The sequence below is a fragment of the Coregonus lavaretus genome (assembly GCF_964263955.1).
Source record: "Coregonus lavaretus genome assembly, chromosome: 36".
NCBI lineage: Eukaryota > Metazoa > Chordata > Actinopteri > Salmoniformes > Salmonidae > Coregonus > Coregonus lavaretus.
Window position 1 is genome coordinate 20,257,552 of NC_140023.1, and position 17,830 is coordinate 20,275,381.

At 43.5% G+C, this 17,830-nt stretch overlaps 1 protein-coding gene across 1 annotated transcript in view; it reads left to right on the plus strand.

The window, feature by feature from the left end:
- Window positions 1-17,830, plus strand: part of plekhh2 (pleckstrin homology domain containing, family H (with MyTH4 domain) member 2) — a 56,853-nt gene that overhangs the window by 35,730 nt on the left and 3,293 nt on the right. The window contains exons 8-25 of the mRNA XM_084153751.1: window positions 1,846-2,720; window positions 2,800-2,875; window positions 2,983-3,077; window positions 3,199-3,379; window positions 3,661-3,797; window positions 5,843-5,956; window positions 6,533-6,619; window positions 6,822-6,980; window positions 7,476-7,556; window positions 7,643-7,822; window positions 9,416-9,524; window positions 9,696-9,808; window positions 10,011-10,190; window positions 10,829-10,926; window positions 11,059-11,236; window positions 14,378-14,533; window positions 16,555-16,652; window positions 16,803-16,944. Of these exons, the coding sequence (XP_084009877.1) occupies window positions 1,846-2,720; window positions 2,800-2,875; window positions 2,983-3,077; window positions 3,199-3,379; window positions 3,661-3,797; window positions 5,843-5,956; window positions 6,533-6,619; window positions 6,822-6,980; window positions 7,476-7,556; window positions 7,643-7,822; window positions 9,416-9,524; window positions 9,696-9,808; window positions 10,011-10,190; window positions 10,829-10,926; window positions 11,059-11,236; window positions 14,378-14,533; window positions 16,555-16,652; window positions 16,803-16,944 (3,059 nt within the window). The remainder of the gene's footprint in view (window positions 1-1,845; window positions 2,721-2,799; window positions 2,876-2,982; window positions 3,078-3,198; window positions 3,380-3,660; window positions 3,798-5,842; window positions 5,957-6,532; window positions 6,620-6,821; window positions 6,981-7,475; window positions 7,557-7,642; window positions 7,823-9,415; window positions 9,525-9,695; window positions 9,809-10,010; window positions 10,191-10,828; window positions 10,927-11,058; window positions 11,237-14,377; window positions 14,534-16,554; window positions 16,653-16,802; window positions 16,945-17,830) is intronic.

Here is a 17,830-nt window from a genome sequence, read left to right on the forward strand (position 1 = left end):
TTGAGATCATTGACAAGATCCTCCCGTGTAGTTCTGGGCTGATTCCTCACCATTCTCATGATCATTGCAACTCCACGAGGTGAGATCTTGCATGGAGCCCAAGGCCGAGGGAGATTGACAGTTCTTTTGTGTTTCTTCCATTTGCGAATAATCGCACCAACTGTTGTCACCTTCTCACCAAACTGCTTGGCGATGGTCTTGTAGCCCATTCCAGCCTTGTGTAGGTCTACAATCTTGTCCCTGACATCCTTGGAGAGCTCTTTGGTCTTGGCCATGGTGGAGAGTTTGGAATCTGATTGATTGATTGTTTCTGTGGACAGGTGTATTTTATACAGGTAACACGCTGAGATTAGTAGCACTCCCTTTAAGAGTGTGCTTCTAATCTCAGCTCGTTACCTGTATAAAAGACACCTGGGAGCCAGAAATCTTTCTGATTGAGAGGGGGTCAAATACTTATTTCCCTCATTAAAATGCAAATCAATTTATAACATTTTTGACATTTTGTTGTTATTCTGTCTCTCACTGTTCAAATAAACCTACCATTAAAACTATAGACTGATCATTTCTTTGTCAGTGGGCAAACGTACAAAATCAGCAGGGGATCAAATACTTTTTTCCCTCACTGTATAATGTATTTAGTAGACTTTAGGGAACACCCAAAATACTGAAAATGAGGATGAAAGTATATTCAAGAATCAGTCATTTTGGTCGATTTCTTTTGGCACCTTTTCACCACTTTTCTACAAAATATTTAAAGGATACATATAAATGTCATTCTTGGGCCATTTTATTGTATTCTCCAGAACCCTTAAAACATTTTAAGCCATCGTTTGGCTGTATGTACCAATTATTTATGTGAATCTTGTCCAATATGGTGCTGGTTGGTGATCATTTTGAAAAACTGAGTATAATTAGGGGTGTAGTGCTCCTGGAGCGCACCAGAGTGACGAATCAATGTCTCGGAAGATCACTTAATGAATTATTAATTAGTATTCTGCATAACAGCCTGACTATAATAGCATACTTGTTACTGTAAGACCAAAAACACCACCTCATTTCTTAAGAGCTTTAAGGATGATTGTGCTGAATGGCCAAGTTTTTTTTCTCACGATGCGGCCAAAACTAGCGCGCACCATAGGAAAAATGGTCTCTGATGGAAACAATACAGGTAGGATAGTCTGTTGCTTGTTAATATCATATGCTCTGAAATCCGCTCAAAAAGTATTTACTCGCATCACTCAAGAAGATCTAAATGCATATTCTCATGAAACTGAGTGAGATCAAATGGCATTCAGATGCAGCTTGGACATATGACCTGTAAAGTGAGAAGATTTATAATTCACGATTGATAGTGATGATGGCCTATTTTGATTAGGTAGGCCTAATTTGGTGTTTGAAGGTATTGAAAATACAAACATGTATTCAAGTCAATGTGTGTAGGCATACGATGCATTTGGATGATGCGTTTTATGCATATAAAATTATATTATTCAACAGGCTATGGTGCAAGAGTTGGAAGGTGTTCCTAATGTTCGGTATACTCAGTGTATTTGGTTCTTATCCGCTGGACTACACAGGGTGTGCAGGTTCTTGATCTGGACCAGCACTAACACACCTTATTAAGCTTAACTAATCATAATTCCTTTGATTAGTTGAATCAGGCGTGTTAGTACTGGGCTGAAACAAATGCCTGCACAGCATAGTCTGTAAGTCCCCAGTACCAGGATTGAAGAACATTGATTTGGTATGTTATTTGGTACATGATATTGATAATAATAAGCCATTTAGCAGACGCTTTTATCCAAAGCGACTTACAGTCATACAAGTGTTTGTTTACTTTGACAGATAACACCAATACAGAGACATCAGTCTCCTCCGGGGCAGAGAGTGGAGGCCACAGACCAGCGGACGCTACCTCAGAGGAGGAGACTGAGAGTGTGTGTGAGAGCACAGGAGGGCCAGAGTCTCGCTGTGTGTCCTCTGTGCTCTCCATTGCTGCTTTGGAGGGCGAGGGTGGAGGTTTGTGTGAAGGGGAGGGGTGTCCGCTGAAGTACAGCCGTCCCGGCAGCGAGACCTACCTCACGGCGTCTGATGACAGCAGCTCTCTGTTCGATGATGACATGGAGCGTACCAAGCGCCCCCACTTCCACCTGCCGGGGTCCGGGGAGGGGGGGCTGACGGAGAAGGAGGGGGTCAGGGAGAGGAAACTTGAGGATTGCTCCTCGGACGAACTCAACAAACGCTTCCAGTCCCAGAGACTAGACTCCTCGTCCTCCTCCAGTGACCCCTCCAACACCCCTAGCCCCATCCTCACCCCCAAGCGCCCCACCTCCACCCAGGACTCCAGAGACCCCCCCGCCTCTCCCAAGCAGCCCCGCCTGCGGACGCCCGCTGGGTTTGGCGTGATGAGCGTGGCCCTGGCCAAGAGACACCTGAGCCAGCCGCCAATCAGCACGGAGGCGGCTCATGGACGGACGCGCAACGCCATCAGCATGCTCCGCCCCCTTAGGCCCCAAGAGACCGACCTGGATCAGGAACAGGAGGTCGGCATGGAGACGGGTAGAGACACGCCCCCTCAGCCAGCCACCAAGCCAACCTTGCGCACCTCACCAGCCTCACTCGCCACGGACAAAGACGAGCCCCCAGAGAGCCCAGACCTCCCTGCCACGGTGCCAGGGAGCAAGCCACCGACACCCCCTCTACACAGGTTCCCCTCCTGGGTGAGCATTAAGTTCTATTTACCTTTATTGTACATACTTTGAGTGTTTTATGCTTTGCTTGTGTTGACTGTTCCTTTAGGAAAGCCGGATATATGCAGTGGCTAAGTCTGGCATCAGGCTGTCAGAGACCTCATGTACAGACCAGGCAAGCAAAGGTGAGAGAGAAAAGAAGAGAATACTGGGTCAGTACCGTTCTGCCATTGGCCCTGTGTTTTGGAGAAGGCTCTGTGATTGGCTGATTGAGCTGTCATCTCTGTTCCAGACCCCTCCCTCCAGTCCTCGTACCCTGCTTTTGTGCTCTACACATCCCTCATCTATAAGAACATGACCACGCCTGTTTACACTACACTGAAGGGGGTAGGTGTGTGTGTGTGTGTGTGTATGTCACCCGCAGAAGTCCTGTTTTAATGTGACCCTCTAGAGTGTGTGTGTGTGTGTGTGTGTGTGTCAAGCTGACGGTGTGTATTACCTTCTGTAGAAAGCCACTCTGCTGAGCAGTAGTCCGTTCTCAGAAGAGTCGTCCAGCTCAGAGGAGTCGTCCAGCTCAGAGGAGTCGTCCAGCTCAGAAGAAGAGGAAGGATCTAAATGTAGCTCACACACCTCTAGATCCGGCTCCCGCAAAAACAGCAACCCCGGCAGCCCCCGCTCCCTCAAGAGAGGTACTGCACACACTCACACGGACACTTCATAAATACAGACTCACACACTTGCGCACACACACACACTTGCACACGCAAGCATGCGCATGCACACATACACATACACACACATGGTCATTGCACACACATGGTCAGACACCTCACACACACACACACACACAAACACACCACAAGAAGGCTCACACAAGAGTACACATCTCACACTGCCTCATATTAAAACCAAATCCATACGTGATTATTACCATGTTCTCATGACTGTCTGTGTATTCCCTCTTCTCCAGCTGTGTCCATGTCGTCCATGACATCAGAGAGTGACTATGCCATTCCTCCTGATGCCTACTCTACTGACACAGAGTGTTCTGAGCCAGAGCAGAAACTCCCAAAGACCTGCTCCAGCACCCGCGACAACGGCAAGAATGTAAGAACATTGTCTTTTTGTTGAGCACAAACCACGTTTCTCTCTATAGCTAGGTTTCCATCCAATTGCCGACAGATTTTCATTGGAATATTCTAAAATCGGAATAAAACAATATGCCACCAGAGGGGTGTTTCCATCAAACTGACTTGTTGTGTATACAGTGGGGAAAAAAGTATTTAGTCAGCCACCAATTGTGCAAGTTCTCCCACTTAAAACGATGAGAGAGGCCTGTAAATTTCATCATAGGGACACGTCAACTATGACAAACAAAATGAGAAAAAAAATGTCTCCAGAAAATCACATTGTAGGATTTTTAATGAATTTATTTGCAAATTATGGTGGAAAATAAGTATTTGGTCAATAACAAAAGTTTCTCAATACTTTGTTATATACCCTTTGTTGGCAATGACACAGGTCAAACGTTTTCTGTAAGTCTTCACAAGGTTTTCACACACTGTTGCTGGTATTTTGGCCCATTCCTCCATGCAGATCTCCTCTAGAGCAGTGATGTTTTGGGGCTGTCGCTGGGCAACACGGACTTTCAACTCCCTCCAAAGATTTTCTATGGGGTTGAGATCTGGAGACTGGCTAGGCCACTCCAGGACCTTGAAATGCTTCTTACGAAGCCACTCCTTCGTTGCCCGGGCGGTGTGTTTGGGATCATTGTCATGCTGAAAGACCCAGCCACGTTTCATCTTCAATGCCCTTGCTGATGGAAGGAGGTTTTCACTCAAAATCTCACGATACATGGCCCCATTCATTCTTTCCTTTACCCGGATCAGTCGTCCTGGTCCCTTTGCAGAAAAACAGCCCCAAAGCATGATGTTTCCACCCCCATGCTTCACAGTAGGTATGGTGTTCTTTGGATGCAACTCAGCATTCTTTGTCCTCCAAACACGACGAGTTGAGTTTTTACCAAAAAGTTCTATTTTGGTTTCATCTGACCATATGACATTCTCCCAATCCTCTTCTGGATCATCCAAATGCACTCTAGCAAACTTCAGACGGGCCTGGACATGTACTGGCTTAAGCAGGGGGACACGTCTGCCACTGCAGGATTTGAGTCCCTGGCGGCGTAGTGTGTTACTGATGGTAGGCTTTGTTACTTTGGTCCCAGCTCTCTGCAGGTCATTCACTAGGTCCCCCCGTGTGGTTCTGGGATTTTTGCTCACCGTTCTTGTGATCATTTTGACCCCACGGGGTGAGATCTTGCGTGGAGCCCCAGATCGAGGGAGATTGTCAGTGGTCTTGTATGTCTTCCATTTCCTAATAATTGCTCCCACAGTTGATTTCTTCAAACCAAGCTGCTTACCTATTGCAGATTCAGTCTTCCCAGCCTGGTGCAGGTCTACAATTTTGTTTCTGGTGTCCTATGACAGCTCTTTGGTCTTGGCCATAGTGGAGTTTGGAGTGTGACTGTTTGAGGTTGTGGACAGGTGTCTTTTATACTGATAACAAGTTCAAACAGGTGCCATTAATACAGGTAACGAGTGGAGGACAGAGGAGCCTCTTAAAGAAGAAGTTACAGGTCTGTGAGAGCCAGAAATCTTGCTTGTTTGTAGGTGACCAAATACTTATTTTCCATCATAATTTGCAAATAAATTCATTAAAAATCCTACAATGTGATTTTCTGGATTTTTTTTTTCAATTTGTCTGTCATAGTTGATGTGTACCTATGATGAAAATTACAGGCCTCTCTCATCTTTTTAAGTGGGAGAACTTGCACAATTGGTGGCTGACTAAATACTTTTTTTCCCCACTGTAAAAGGTTGTGCATGATGACATGGTGCCCATAAAAAACAATTTTGCAGTTAAGTTCCCATGTACCAAATAAAACATCTAAATTAAATGGGTTTCCATTGCATTTTCAACTCTACCGATGGTTTTGTCATAAAAACTGTTGCAATAAAATAGCAAACTTGCCCAATCTGGTTTTGGCGCGTACTCTCTCGACAAGAGTTTGCTGATAAAGTGACACAGCCAACACATATACCCTACACCTGACACTATACATACACACCACTCCCCAACTCCTGTGTTTGTAGGAGCCCATGGAGAAGTCAGGGTACCTCCTGAAGATGGTGAAAACGTGGAAGAAGACTTGGAAGAGACGCTGGTTTGTCCTCAAAGATGGAGAGCTGCTCTATTACAAGTCACCGGTCAGTTAGAAAAACTCACACACTCACACACACGCTCACACACACTCACTCAAATCATGTATACCAACTGGCCTCAAAAGTTTGCCTTGAAATTAATGTGGACTGACACTGTTATGATCTATGTTATTTATGGGTTTGTGTATATCTGAGGCTATATTTAGTGTGAGTGTTTTTCTGCCATGTCTCCTTGTACACTAAAATGTAAATGTAAATGTACACGTTCATGTCTACAGATGTAGGATCTTAATTTGAGCCAGTTTGCTACAGCAGGAGAATAAACCTGCAGCAACAGGAAATGTGAATTATTATGTGGACATTTTTGTTGGAGTTGATACATTTTTCATTAGGGCAAATCAAGTCTGACATTTTAAAGTGGAAATTACAAACTTTAGAAGCCTTTTTAAACCTTGAATACACTACAAGTTTGCATTTCCTGCTGTGCAGCAACAAAAGAGTGATCAAATGAAGATCCTACATCTGTAGCTCTCATGACAGGTCTGATGATTTGGTTCAGTGAACTGTAACACTCTCACTTATGTCATTTACTGAATGAGCCTATGTGATTGGTCTTCCCAGAGTGATGTCATCCGGAGACCACAGGGTCAGATTGAGGTCAACACCACCAGTAGTATCGCCCGCGGCGACGGGAAGCAAGTGCTCCAGGTACTAGTGTGTGTGTGTGTGTGTGTGTGTGTGTGTGTGTGTGTGTGTGTGTGTGTGTGTGTGTGTGTGTGTGTGTGTGTGAGAGAGAGAGCAGGAGAGTGTGTTCATGTGGATATTTGCCTGCACATTTTTAGCATTAACTATAATTTCCTGTTTGTGTGCGTGCATGCTGACGTGCCCGCATGCGTGTGTGTTATCTCAGATTGTTACAGGGAAGAGAGTATACTATCTGAAGGCAGACTCTCCCAACCTGCTAGAGGAGTGGCTGAGGGTTCTACAGAGTGTTCTGAGGGTCAAAACAGCCAGCCCGCTGTTCGCTCAACCTGAGATACGACCCGGGATGAAGGGCCATCTCATCAAGGTTCTGTCTTACAGCACTAAATATCCCTGATAGCCATGAACTTTAAAGGGGCAATCTGTGATTGCTACATCAATTTTTTTGTTACTTTTAAATTCATAATATATAGCCATTGATTCTGGAAGAATATGACTTATAAATGCCTCGTGAGCTTAGTTCAACTGTCTAACTCAATCAGAACCCAAAAAATAAGCTTTCTTTACTCCTTTGTTTGTAAACAATGTAATTGTAAACAAACCCTGTATAGCCTCAAAACATTGTTAAAACTAGCATTTTGATATCATGGATGATCAGCCCTTGCATCCATAGCTCTGTCTATACATTTTGGAGAGGTTACATTTCTTCAGCCCTACCCCTCATTTCTCCAGCCCTATTTGCTTTGTTAACTCTCTAGAACTATGACTCAATGAGTCGAGTGTTGACATTTGGTTGACTAAGGTGGTTACCAATGACCAGTGCCTCATTGAAGTGAAGGTCACTTTTTTGTATCTCTGTCAGGTGAAACATGGCTACTCCAAGCGGGTGTGGTGTGCCCTCATCGGTAAAACACTCTACTACTTCCGCAGTCAGGATGACAAGGTACACAACTCATTCACTTATACTCATACTCTCTACTCATCCATCTTCCCATTCACCGTACTAACGCGCAGTGTGCGCCCCCACAGTTCCCCCTAGGTCAGATCAAGCTGTGGGAGGCTCGGGTGGAGGAGGTGGACAGGTCACGGGACTCGGATGAGGAGCTGAAGTCATGCGGGAGGGGCTTACAGGCCACGCCCCACACCATAGCTGTCCATCCCCAGGAGCAGGGCCCCACCTACCTGCTCATTGAATCCCGACATGAGAAGGTATGAGAGGAGCCAGAATCAGTGTGGATACATGGTAGAGAACATCCCATGATAAAAAGGTCACACAGACACAAAAATGCTAGAATCAAACCCACAACTGTGGTGTTGCAAGCACCATGCTTCACCCAACTGGTAGATACTGCTAATACTGCCGTAATTAGCCAATATACTGTACAGTGCCTATCATAAGATTTCTTCAAATTTGATTGTGTTACGAAGTGGGATTCAAATGTATTTAATGGGGAAATAATTGTCAAAGATCTACACAAAACACTAATGTCAAAGTGGAATAAAAATTTAAATAAATACTTTTATGACAAATTAAACACACATTTAAATAAGTATTCACCCCCTAAGTCAATACATGTTAGAATCACCTTCGGCAGCAATTACAGCTGTGAGTACTTTGGGTTATCTAAGTCTCTAAAAGCTTTGCACACCTGGATTGTGCAAAATTTGCGCATTATTCTTTTCAAATTCTTCAAGCTCTGTCAAATTGGTTGTTGATTATTGCTAGACAGCCATCTTAAATCTTGCCATAGATTTCAAGCAGATTTAAGTCAAAACTGAAACTAGACCACTCAAGAACATTCACTGTCTTCTTGGTAAGCAATTCCAGTGTAGATTTGACCTTGTGTTTTAGAATATTGTCTCCAGACCTTGCCGATGACAAGCATACCCATAACATGATGCAGCCACTATGCTTGAAAATATGGAGAGTGGTACTCAGTGGTGCTGTGTTGGATTTGCCATAAACGTAATGCTTTGCATGTTTTTTTGCTGTATTACTATAGTGCCTTTTTGTAAACAGAATGCATGTTTTGGAATATTTTAATTCTGTATAGGCTTCCGTCTTTTCACTATGTCATTTAGGTTTGTATTGTGGAGTAACTACAATGTTGTTGATCGATCCAGTTTTCTCCCATCACAGCCATTAAACTCTGTAAATGTTTTTAAATCACCATTGGCCTCATTGTGAAAACCCTGAGCGGTTTCTTTCTCTCTGGCAACTCAGTTTGGAAGGACACCTGTATCTTTGTAGTGACTGAGTGTATTGATACACCATCCAAAGCCTAATAACTTTACCATGCTCAAAGGGATATTCAGTGTCTGCTTTTTCTTTGCCCATCTACCAATCAGTGCCCTTCTTTGCGAGGCATTAGAAAAGCTCCCTGGTCTTTGTGGTTGAATCTGTGCTTGAAATTCATTAATCGACTGAGGGACCTTATAGATAATTGTATGTGTGGGGTACAGAGATGTGGTAGTCATTCAAAAAGCATGTTAAACCCTATTATTGCACACAGAATGAGTCCATGCAACTTATTATGTGATTTGTTAAGCACATTTTTACTCCTCAACTTATTTAGGCTTGCCATAACAAAGTGGGTTAATAGATTTTAGTTATTTATTTTGTATAAATGTGTAAACATTTATATAATTTTCTTTTCACTCTGACATTATTAAGTATTTTGTGTAGATCAGTGACAGAAAATCACAATTAAGTCAATTTCAGTGTGAAAAGATCCAACGGGGATGAATACTTGATAGGCACTGTAGCTATAGTGGTTCTGCCCTGTCTTCTGGTTTCTTTAGGAGGCTTGGCTGTATCACCTGTCGGTGGCAGCGGGCAACACGGTGGGCAAGGTTGGCACAGAGTTTGAGCAGTTGGTGGGCCAACTGCTCAATGTGGAGGGAGAACCAAGTGAGTGTCCTACTGCTCTTCTGGCTTTTGTCTGTTTCAGTATCTCATCAGTTAGACTCTTCTGCTATTGAAAGTGACTATAAGTCGGGTGTGCAAGACTTCTCTTCAGTATGTCAATAGTTTTCACTGCATTTTCCAAACTCGCTCTTTTTCTCTCGCTCTTTCGTTCAGACTCTCAGATATGGAGAAACCCCATGCTGTGTTTCAGTAAAGAGGGTCTGTCATCTCCACTCACCACCCTGCCCTCTCAGGCCCTGCAGACTGAGGCCATCAAGCTCTTTAAGGTAGGATACACACACACATGCGCACAAACACTCACGCGCATGACATCACAGACATGTGCACGCAAAGAGAGTTAGTTCATGGGCCTTGCAATCTTTTGACAATAAATAATATTCAAAGAGCTATGTCAGTTTTTCCAATGACTCTCCTCCTTTCTCTTTATATCTCTCTCTCTTTCTGTCCCCCTCTCTCCCTCTCTTCCAGACATGCCAGCTCTTCATCAACGTGGCAATCGATGCTCCAGCCATTGACTACCACGTGTCCCTGGCCCAGAGTGCGTTGCAGGTGTGCCTGACCCACCCAGAGCTACAAAACGAGTTATTTTGTCAGCTCATCAAACAGACACGCAAGAGACAGCCCCAAGGGCAGCCCTGGCCCTTGCAGGTACACATACATACTCTTTCACCACAGAGGGGCAGCAGGAGTACATGTAAAATTACATACAGTCCACACCTGACAAATTCAATGGATTGTGGCGGTCATTAATAGATTGTTGTGAATCCATTATGGGTGCACTAAACTGGAGCATGCAGAGTATGTATTTGAATTTGAACTAGTGAATTGCAATGGATTTAAACAGCGTTTGCCCTTATCCACTGAGTATACAAAACATTAAGAACACCTGCTCTTTCCATGACATAGACTGACCAGGTGAATCTAGGTGAAGGCTATGATCCCTTATTGATGGCACTTATTAAATCCACTTCAATCAGTGTAGATGAAGGGTAGGAGACAGGTTAAAGAAGGATTTTTAGGCCTCGAGACAATTGAGACATGGATTGTGTATGTGTGCCATTCAGAGGGTGAATGGGCAAGACACAAGATTTATGTGCCTTTGAACGGAGTATGGTAGTAAGTGCCAGGCACACCGGTTTGTGTCAACTGCAACGTGGCTGGGTTTACAACTCAATATTAGGAAGGTGTTCCTAATGTTTGGTATACTCAGTGTATACGGAGTTAACAAATGAGAGTTTATGTTTGTATGCTAAATAACTAAAACGTAAATGTATGGTCTTCCACAGGGATGGCAGTTCCTGGCTCTGTGTGTGGGTCTCTTTCTGCCTCAGCACCCCTTCCTTTGGCTGCTGCAGGTACACCTTAAGAGGCATGGAGACTCAAGGTGAGCACACACACACTCACACACGCACGCATGCAAATTGTCCCTAGTCTGACTTCCTAGTCGCTCATTTGCTAACCCAACCTTGTATTTACCTGCAATTTGACTGTACTTTCCCCTGTGTGTCTCTCTCAGAACAGAGGTGGGTAAATACGCCATCTACTGTCAGAGGTCGGTAGAGAGGACCCAGCAAAAGGGTGAGCGTCAGGCCCGGGCGTCCCGTATGGAGATCCTGTCTATCCTTCTCAGGAACCCATACCACCACTCACTGCCCTTCAGTGTACCTGTTCACTTCCTCAACAACACATACCAGGTACAACACATACTCTCTCTACCAGTTAGTGTGCACAGGGAGAGAGACGCACACACGTGTGCATGCTAGGGTTGCAAAGCTACCGGTAATTTACCAAAGTGAACAGAATCTTCTGTAATTTTGGTAATTAACAGGTAATATATGGCAATCTATGGTAACTTTGGTAATTTATACTTAAATAACTTTTTTACTTTTTAACTCTGCAACTCTTTCAACTATTTACTTTTTTCACAACTGCCACCAGTTTGGTGCCAAAACATTTACAACAAAGAAATATTGACATAGTAAAATATATATATATATTTCATGCCTAAACCCTCATATTAAACACCAATGGTATTCACTAAATCATCTTATTTGATTATTTTATATATTCTACATGCAGTGGGCCAGAGATAATTACAGACACCTGTGATAATCTGAAGTACCCAAAAAGGCCACTAGATGTCATCTGATAATAAAACAAAAGTTTCCAGTAATATACCCTCCCTTTGCAACCACAAAGGTGCATGCATTACATTTACATTTACATTTGAGTCATTTAGCAGACGCTCTTATCCAGAGCGACTTACAGTTAGTGAGTGCATACATTTTTCATACTGCCCCCCAGTGGGAATCGAACCCACAACCCTGGCGTTGCAAGTATATATACTGAGATCATGTGACAGATCATGTGACACTTAAATAAAGTCCACCTGTGTGCAATCTAACTAATTATGTGACTTCTGAAGGTAATTGGTTGCACCAGATCTTATTTAGGGGCTTCATAGCAAAGGGGGTGAATACATCTGCATGCACCACTTTTCCGTTATTTATTTATTTGAATTTCTTGAAACAAGTTTTTTTTGTATTTCACTTCACCAATTTTGACTATTTTCCATTACATTAAATCCATATAAAAATCAATTTAAATTACAGGTTGTAATGGAACAAAATAGGAGAAACGCCAAGGGGGATGAATACTTTTGCAAGGCACTGTATCCGTCTCCCTCTCTACCTTCTGCCTGTCAATGTCCATAAAAAAAAAAAAATATATACAGTAGCAGTCAAATGTTTGGACACACCTACTCATTCAAGGGTCCCTCCTTATTTTTACCATTTTCCACATTGTAGAACAACAGTGAAGACATCAAAACTATCAAATAACACATATGGAATATTTGAAATTCTACAAAGTAGCCACCCTTCGCCTTGATGACAGCCCCGCACACCCCCGGCATTCTCCCAACCAGCCTCACCTGGAATGCTTTTCCAACTGTCTTGAAGGAGTTCCCACATATGCTGAGCACTTGTTGGCTGCTTTTCCTTTACTCTGCGGTCCAACTTATCCAAAACCATCTCAATTGGGTTGAGGTCGGGGGATTGTGGAGGCCAGGTCATCTGATACAGCACTCCATCACTCTCCTTCTTGGTCAAATAGCCCTTACACAGCCTGGAGGTGTCTTTTGGGTCATTGTCCTGTTGAAAAACAAATTATAGTCCCACTAAGCCCAAACCAGATGGGATGGCGTATCGCTGCAGAATGCTGTGGTATCCATACTGGTTAAGTGTGCCTTGACTTCTAAATAAATCCCTGGCAATGTCATCAGCAAAGCACCCCCACACCATCACACCTCCTCCTCCATGCTTCACGGTGGGAACCACACATGTGGAGATCATCCGTTCACCTACTCTGCGTCTCACAAAGACACGGCGGTTGGAATGTTTCTTGGCCCAAGCAAGTCTCTTCTTCTTATTGGTGTCCTTTATTAGTGGTTTCTTTGCAGCAATTCGACCATGAAGGCCTGATTCACGCAGTCTCCTCTGAACAGTTGATGTTGAGATGTGTCTGTTACATGAACTCTGTGAAGCATTTATTTGGGCTGCAATCTGATGTGCAGTTAACTCTATTGAACTTATCCTCTGCAGCAGAGGTAACTCTGGATCTTCCTTTCCTGTGGCGGTCCTCATGAGAGCCAGTTTCATCATAGCGCTTGATGGTTTTTGCGACTGCACTTGAAGAAACTTTCAAAGTTCTTGAAATTTTTCCAGATTGACTGACCTTCATGTCTTAAAGTAATGATGGACTGTCGTTTCTCTTTGCTTATTTGAGCTGTTCTTGCCATAATATGGACTTGGTCTTTTATCAAATAGGGCTAGCTTCTGTACACCACACCTACCTTGTCACAACACAACTGACTGGCTCAAATGCATTAAGAAGGAAAGAAATTCCACAAATTAACTTTTAACAAGGCACACCTGTTAATTGAAATATATTCCAGGTGACTACCTCATGAAGCTGGTTGAGAGAATCCCAAGAGTGTGCAAAGCTGTCATCAAGGCAAAGGGCGGCCACTTTGAAGAATCTCAATATAAAATATATTTTGATTTGTTTAACACTTTTGGTTACTACATGATTCCATATGTGTTATTCCATAGTTTTAATGTCTTCACCACTACTCCACAACGTAGAAAACAGCAAAAACAAAGAAAAAACATCCAACGAGTAGGTGTGTCCAAACCTTTGACTGGTACTGTATATAAAAAAAAAAGACTTGAAGCAGAGTCTGCCTGAGCATTATCCAGTAAGAGCTGCTGTCTATAGACTACAGTAGTGAAGTGGACTAGTGTGTCCTTGAGCTTCTTTCTGCATGTCTTCAAAGCATGGTGGGGTGTGAGACACACATTCTGGCTCTTCTGCATGAGTGCTGACCCCGTTACCGTGGTGATACCTACTGTAACATCCTGCAGAGTCATGGCTGTGTGTCCTACCTGTCACCTTGGACCATTTTCCTTCTCAGATGCTCATTTTACATAGTGATATTTTTCTCTCTCGCTCTTTCACACGCTCTCCCTCTCGTTCTCTCTTGTTCCCTCTCGTTCTCTATCACACATACTGTACACACGCACATTAACAACAATGTCACTCGAATGGCCTACACGTGCCTACATAAAGTATGTGACAAAGGTAAAACATGCACACATGTCGCAAACATCTAATGAGTACAGGATAAAGTCATCTCTAAGAAGAGGCATCCTCACCTTGCTCATCTAACAAGATGTTGTCTGGTTTGATATCCCTGTGGATGATGTGCATGCACACACACACACACACACACACACACACACACACACATTGACAGTGTATTTTGCCCCATCCAGGTAGTGGGCTTTGATGCCTCTACCACAGTAGAGGAGTTTCAGTGCAGACTGAACCAGGACACAGGCATGAGGAAAACTGGTCAATCAGGCTTCAGCCTCTACACGGACGACCCTACTGGACGAGAGCTGGAGCACTGTCTACAGGGGGGCATCAAGGTTAGACTGAATAGCTGACATCATACAGACATGGCCACATTCACAGAATCAACACACACATACTGGAAAGTATTTTTCCCCACTCAAAAAATGTGGACAATATCTGCTGTCTTTATTAGAAAAGCACTTAAAGGGCATTTCAACCTCATATTCATTATCTCTAGCACTATACAAGTGTCTACATATGTAAAAATGGCACGTTTATATGATCTGTGGTTAAAAAGATCAGATTAAAGGTCCTATAAAATGCTTCTCTGTGATTTTCAAAACCTGCAACGAATTTCTAGCCAGAGGAAGGGTATTTTCTTGCTCATCGGGTAGAACTTATTAACTTAATATTTGTTTGTACAAATCGTAAAAATGTGCAGTTTTCACATACAGTGGGGGAAAAAAGTATTTAGTCAGCCACCAATTGTGCAAGTTCTCCCACTTAAAAAGATGAGAGAGGCCTGTAATTTTCATCATAGGTACACGTCAACTATGACAGACAAATTGAGAAAAGAAAATCCAGAAAATCACATTGTAGGATTTTTAATGAATTTATTTGCAAATTATGGTGGAAAATAAGTATTTGGTCACCTACAAACAAGCAAGATTTCTGGCTCTCACAGACCTGTAACTTATTCTTTAAGAGGCTCCTCTGTCCTCCACTCGTTACCTGTATTAATGGCACCTGTTTGAACTTGTTATCAGTATAAAAGACACCTGTCCACAACCTCAAACAGTCACACTCCAAACTCCACTATGGCCAAGACCAAAGAGCTGTGGGAGCAATTATTAGGAAATGGAAGACATACAAGACCACTGATAATCTCCCTCGATCTGGGGCTCCACGCAAGATCTCACCCCGTGGGGTCAAAATGATCACAAGAACGGTGAGCAAAAATCCCAGAACCACACGTGGGGACCTAGTGAATGACCTGCAGAGAGCTGGGACCAAAGTAACAAAGCCTACCATCAGTAACACACTACGCCGCCAGGGACTCAAATCCTGCAGTGCCAGACATGTCCCCCTGCTTAAGCCAGTACATGTCCAGGCCCGTCTGAAGTTTGCTAGAGTGCATTTGGATGATCCAGAAGAGGATTGGGAGAATGTCATATGGTCAGATGAAACCAAAATATAACTTTTTGGTAAAAACTCAACTCGTCATGTTTGGAGGACAAAGAATGCTGAGTTGCATCCAAAGAACACCATACCTACTGTGAAGCATGGGGGTGGAAACATCATGCTTTGGGGCTGTTTTTCTGCAAAGGGACCAGGACGACTGATCCTTGTAAAGGAAAGAATGAATGGGGCCATGTATTGTGAGATTTTGAGTGAAAACCTCCTTCCATCAGCAAGGGCATTGAAGATGAAACGTGGCTGGGTCTTTCAGCATGACAATGATCCCAAACACACCGCCCGGGCAACGAAGGAGTGGCTTCGTAAGAAGCATTTCAAGGTCCTGGAGTGGCCTAGCCAGTCTCCAGATCTCAACCCCATAGAAAATCTTTGGAGGGAGTTGAAAGTCTGCGTTGCCCAGCGACAGCCCCAAAACATCACTGCTCTAGAGGAGATCTGCATGGAGGAATGGGCCAAAATACCAGCAACAGTTTGTGAAAACCTTGTGAAGACTTACAGAAAACGTTTGACCTGTGTCATTGCCAACAAAGGGTATATAACAAAGTATTGAGAAACTTTTGTTATTGACCAAATACTTATTTTCCACCATAATTTGCAAATAAATTCATTAAAAATCCTACAATGTGATTTTCTGGATTTTTTTTCTCAATTTGTCTGTCATAGTTGACGTGTACCTATGATGAAAATTACAGGCCTCTCTCATCTTTTTAAGTGGGAGAACTTGCACAATTGGTGGCTGACTAAATACTTTTTCCCCCCACTGTATGTAGACACTGGTATTGTGCTGGAGAAATTGTGAGGAATTGCCTTTTAAGGGTTCTTTATTATTTTTTTCAACAAAGCCTTTGTCAAATCTGAAGTCTTTGTCACAAAAGATGCATGTCTTCCTTTCTCACAGATCTGTGACATCATCTCCAAATGGGAGCAGGCCTCCAAGGAGCAGCACACGGGCAAGTCTGAGAACACCAGAACTTTCCGGCTCACCTACAAGAATAGGTAGATTTTACACTTTTTACTTTCACTTACTGTGTGTATGTAGAGATCTCATTCACCACTAGTTAACCCTTTGTAACACTCTGTCTGTGTTTGGGTCTGTGTCTGGGTGTGTGTGTGCGTGCGTGTGTGTCTCTGTCTGTCTGTGTGCAGGCTGTACTTCTCTCCTCAGGTGCGAGGTGAGTCAGAGAGAGAGAGGCTGCTCCTGGCCTATCAGACGAACGAGGCCATCATAGCAGGACACTTCCCTGTCAACAAGGAGCTGGCTCTTGAGATGTCTGCCCTGCTAGCCCAGGTCTGTGACGTCCATATACAGTGGCTTGCGAAGGTATTCACCCCCCTTGGCATTTTTCCTATTTTGTTGCCTTACAACCTGGAATTAAAATTGATTTTTTTGAGGTTTGTATCATTTGATTTACACAACATTCCTACCACTTTGAAGATGCAAAATATTTTTTCTTGTGAAACAAACAAGAAAAAAACAGAAAACTTCAGCGTGCATAACTATTCATCCCACCAAAGTCAATACTTTGTAGAGCCACCTTTTGCAGCAATTACAGCTGCAAGTCTCTTGGGGTATGTCTCGATAAGCTTGGCACATCTAGCCACTGGGATTGTTGCCCATTCTTCAAGAAAAAACTGCTCCAGCTCCTTCAAGTTGGATGGGTTCCGCTGGTGTACAGCAATCTAAGTCATACCACAGATTCTCAATTGGATTGAGGTCTGGGCTTTGACTAGGCCATTCCAAGACATTTAAATGTTTCCCCTTAAGCCACTCAAGTGTTGCTTTAGCAGTAGGCTTAGGGTGAACCTCCGTCCCAATCTCAAATCTCTGGAAGACTGAAACAGGTTTCCCTCAAGAATTTCCCTGTATTTAGCGCCATCCACCATTCCTTCAATTCTGACCAGTTTCCCAGTCCCTGCCGATGAAAGACATCCCCACAGCATGATGCTGCCACCACTATGCTTCGCTGTGGGGATGGTGTTCTCGGGATGATGAGAGGTGTTGGGTTTGCGCCAGACATAGCACTCAATTTTAGTCTCATCTGACCAGAGTACCTTCTTCCATATGTTTGGGGAGTCTCCCACATGCATTTTGACGAACACCAAACGTGTTTGCTTATTTATTTCTTTAAGCAATGGCTTTTTTCTGGCCACTCTTCCATAAAGCCCAGCTCTGT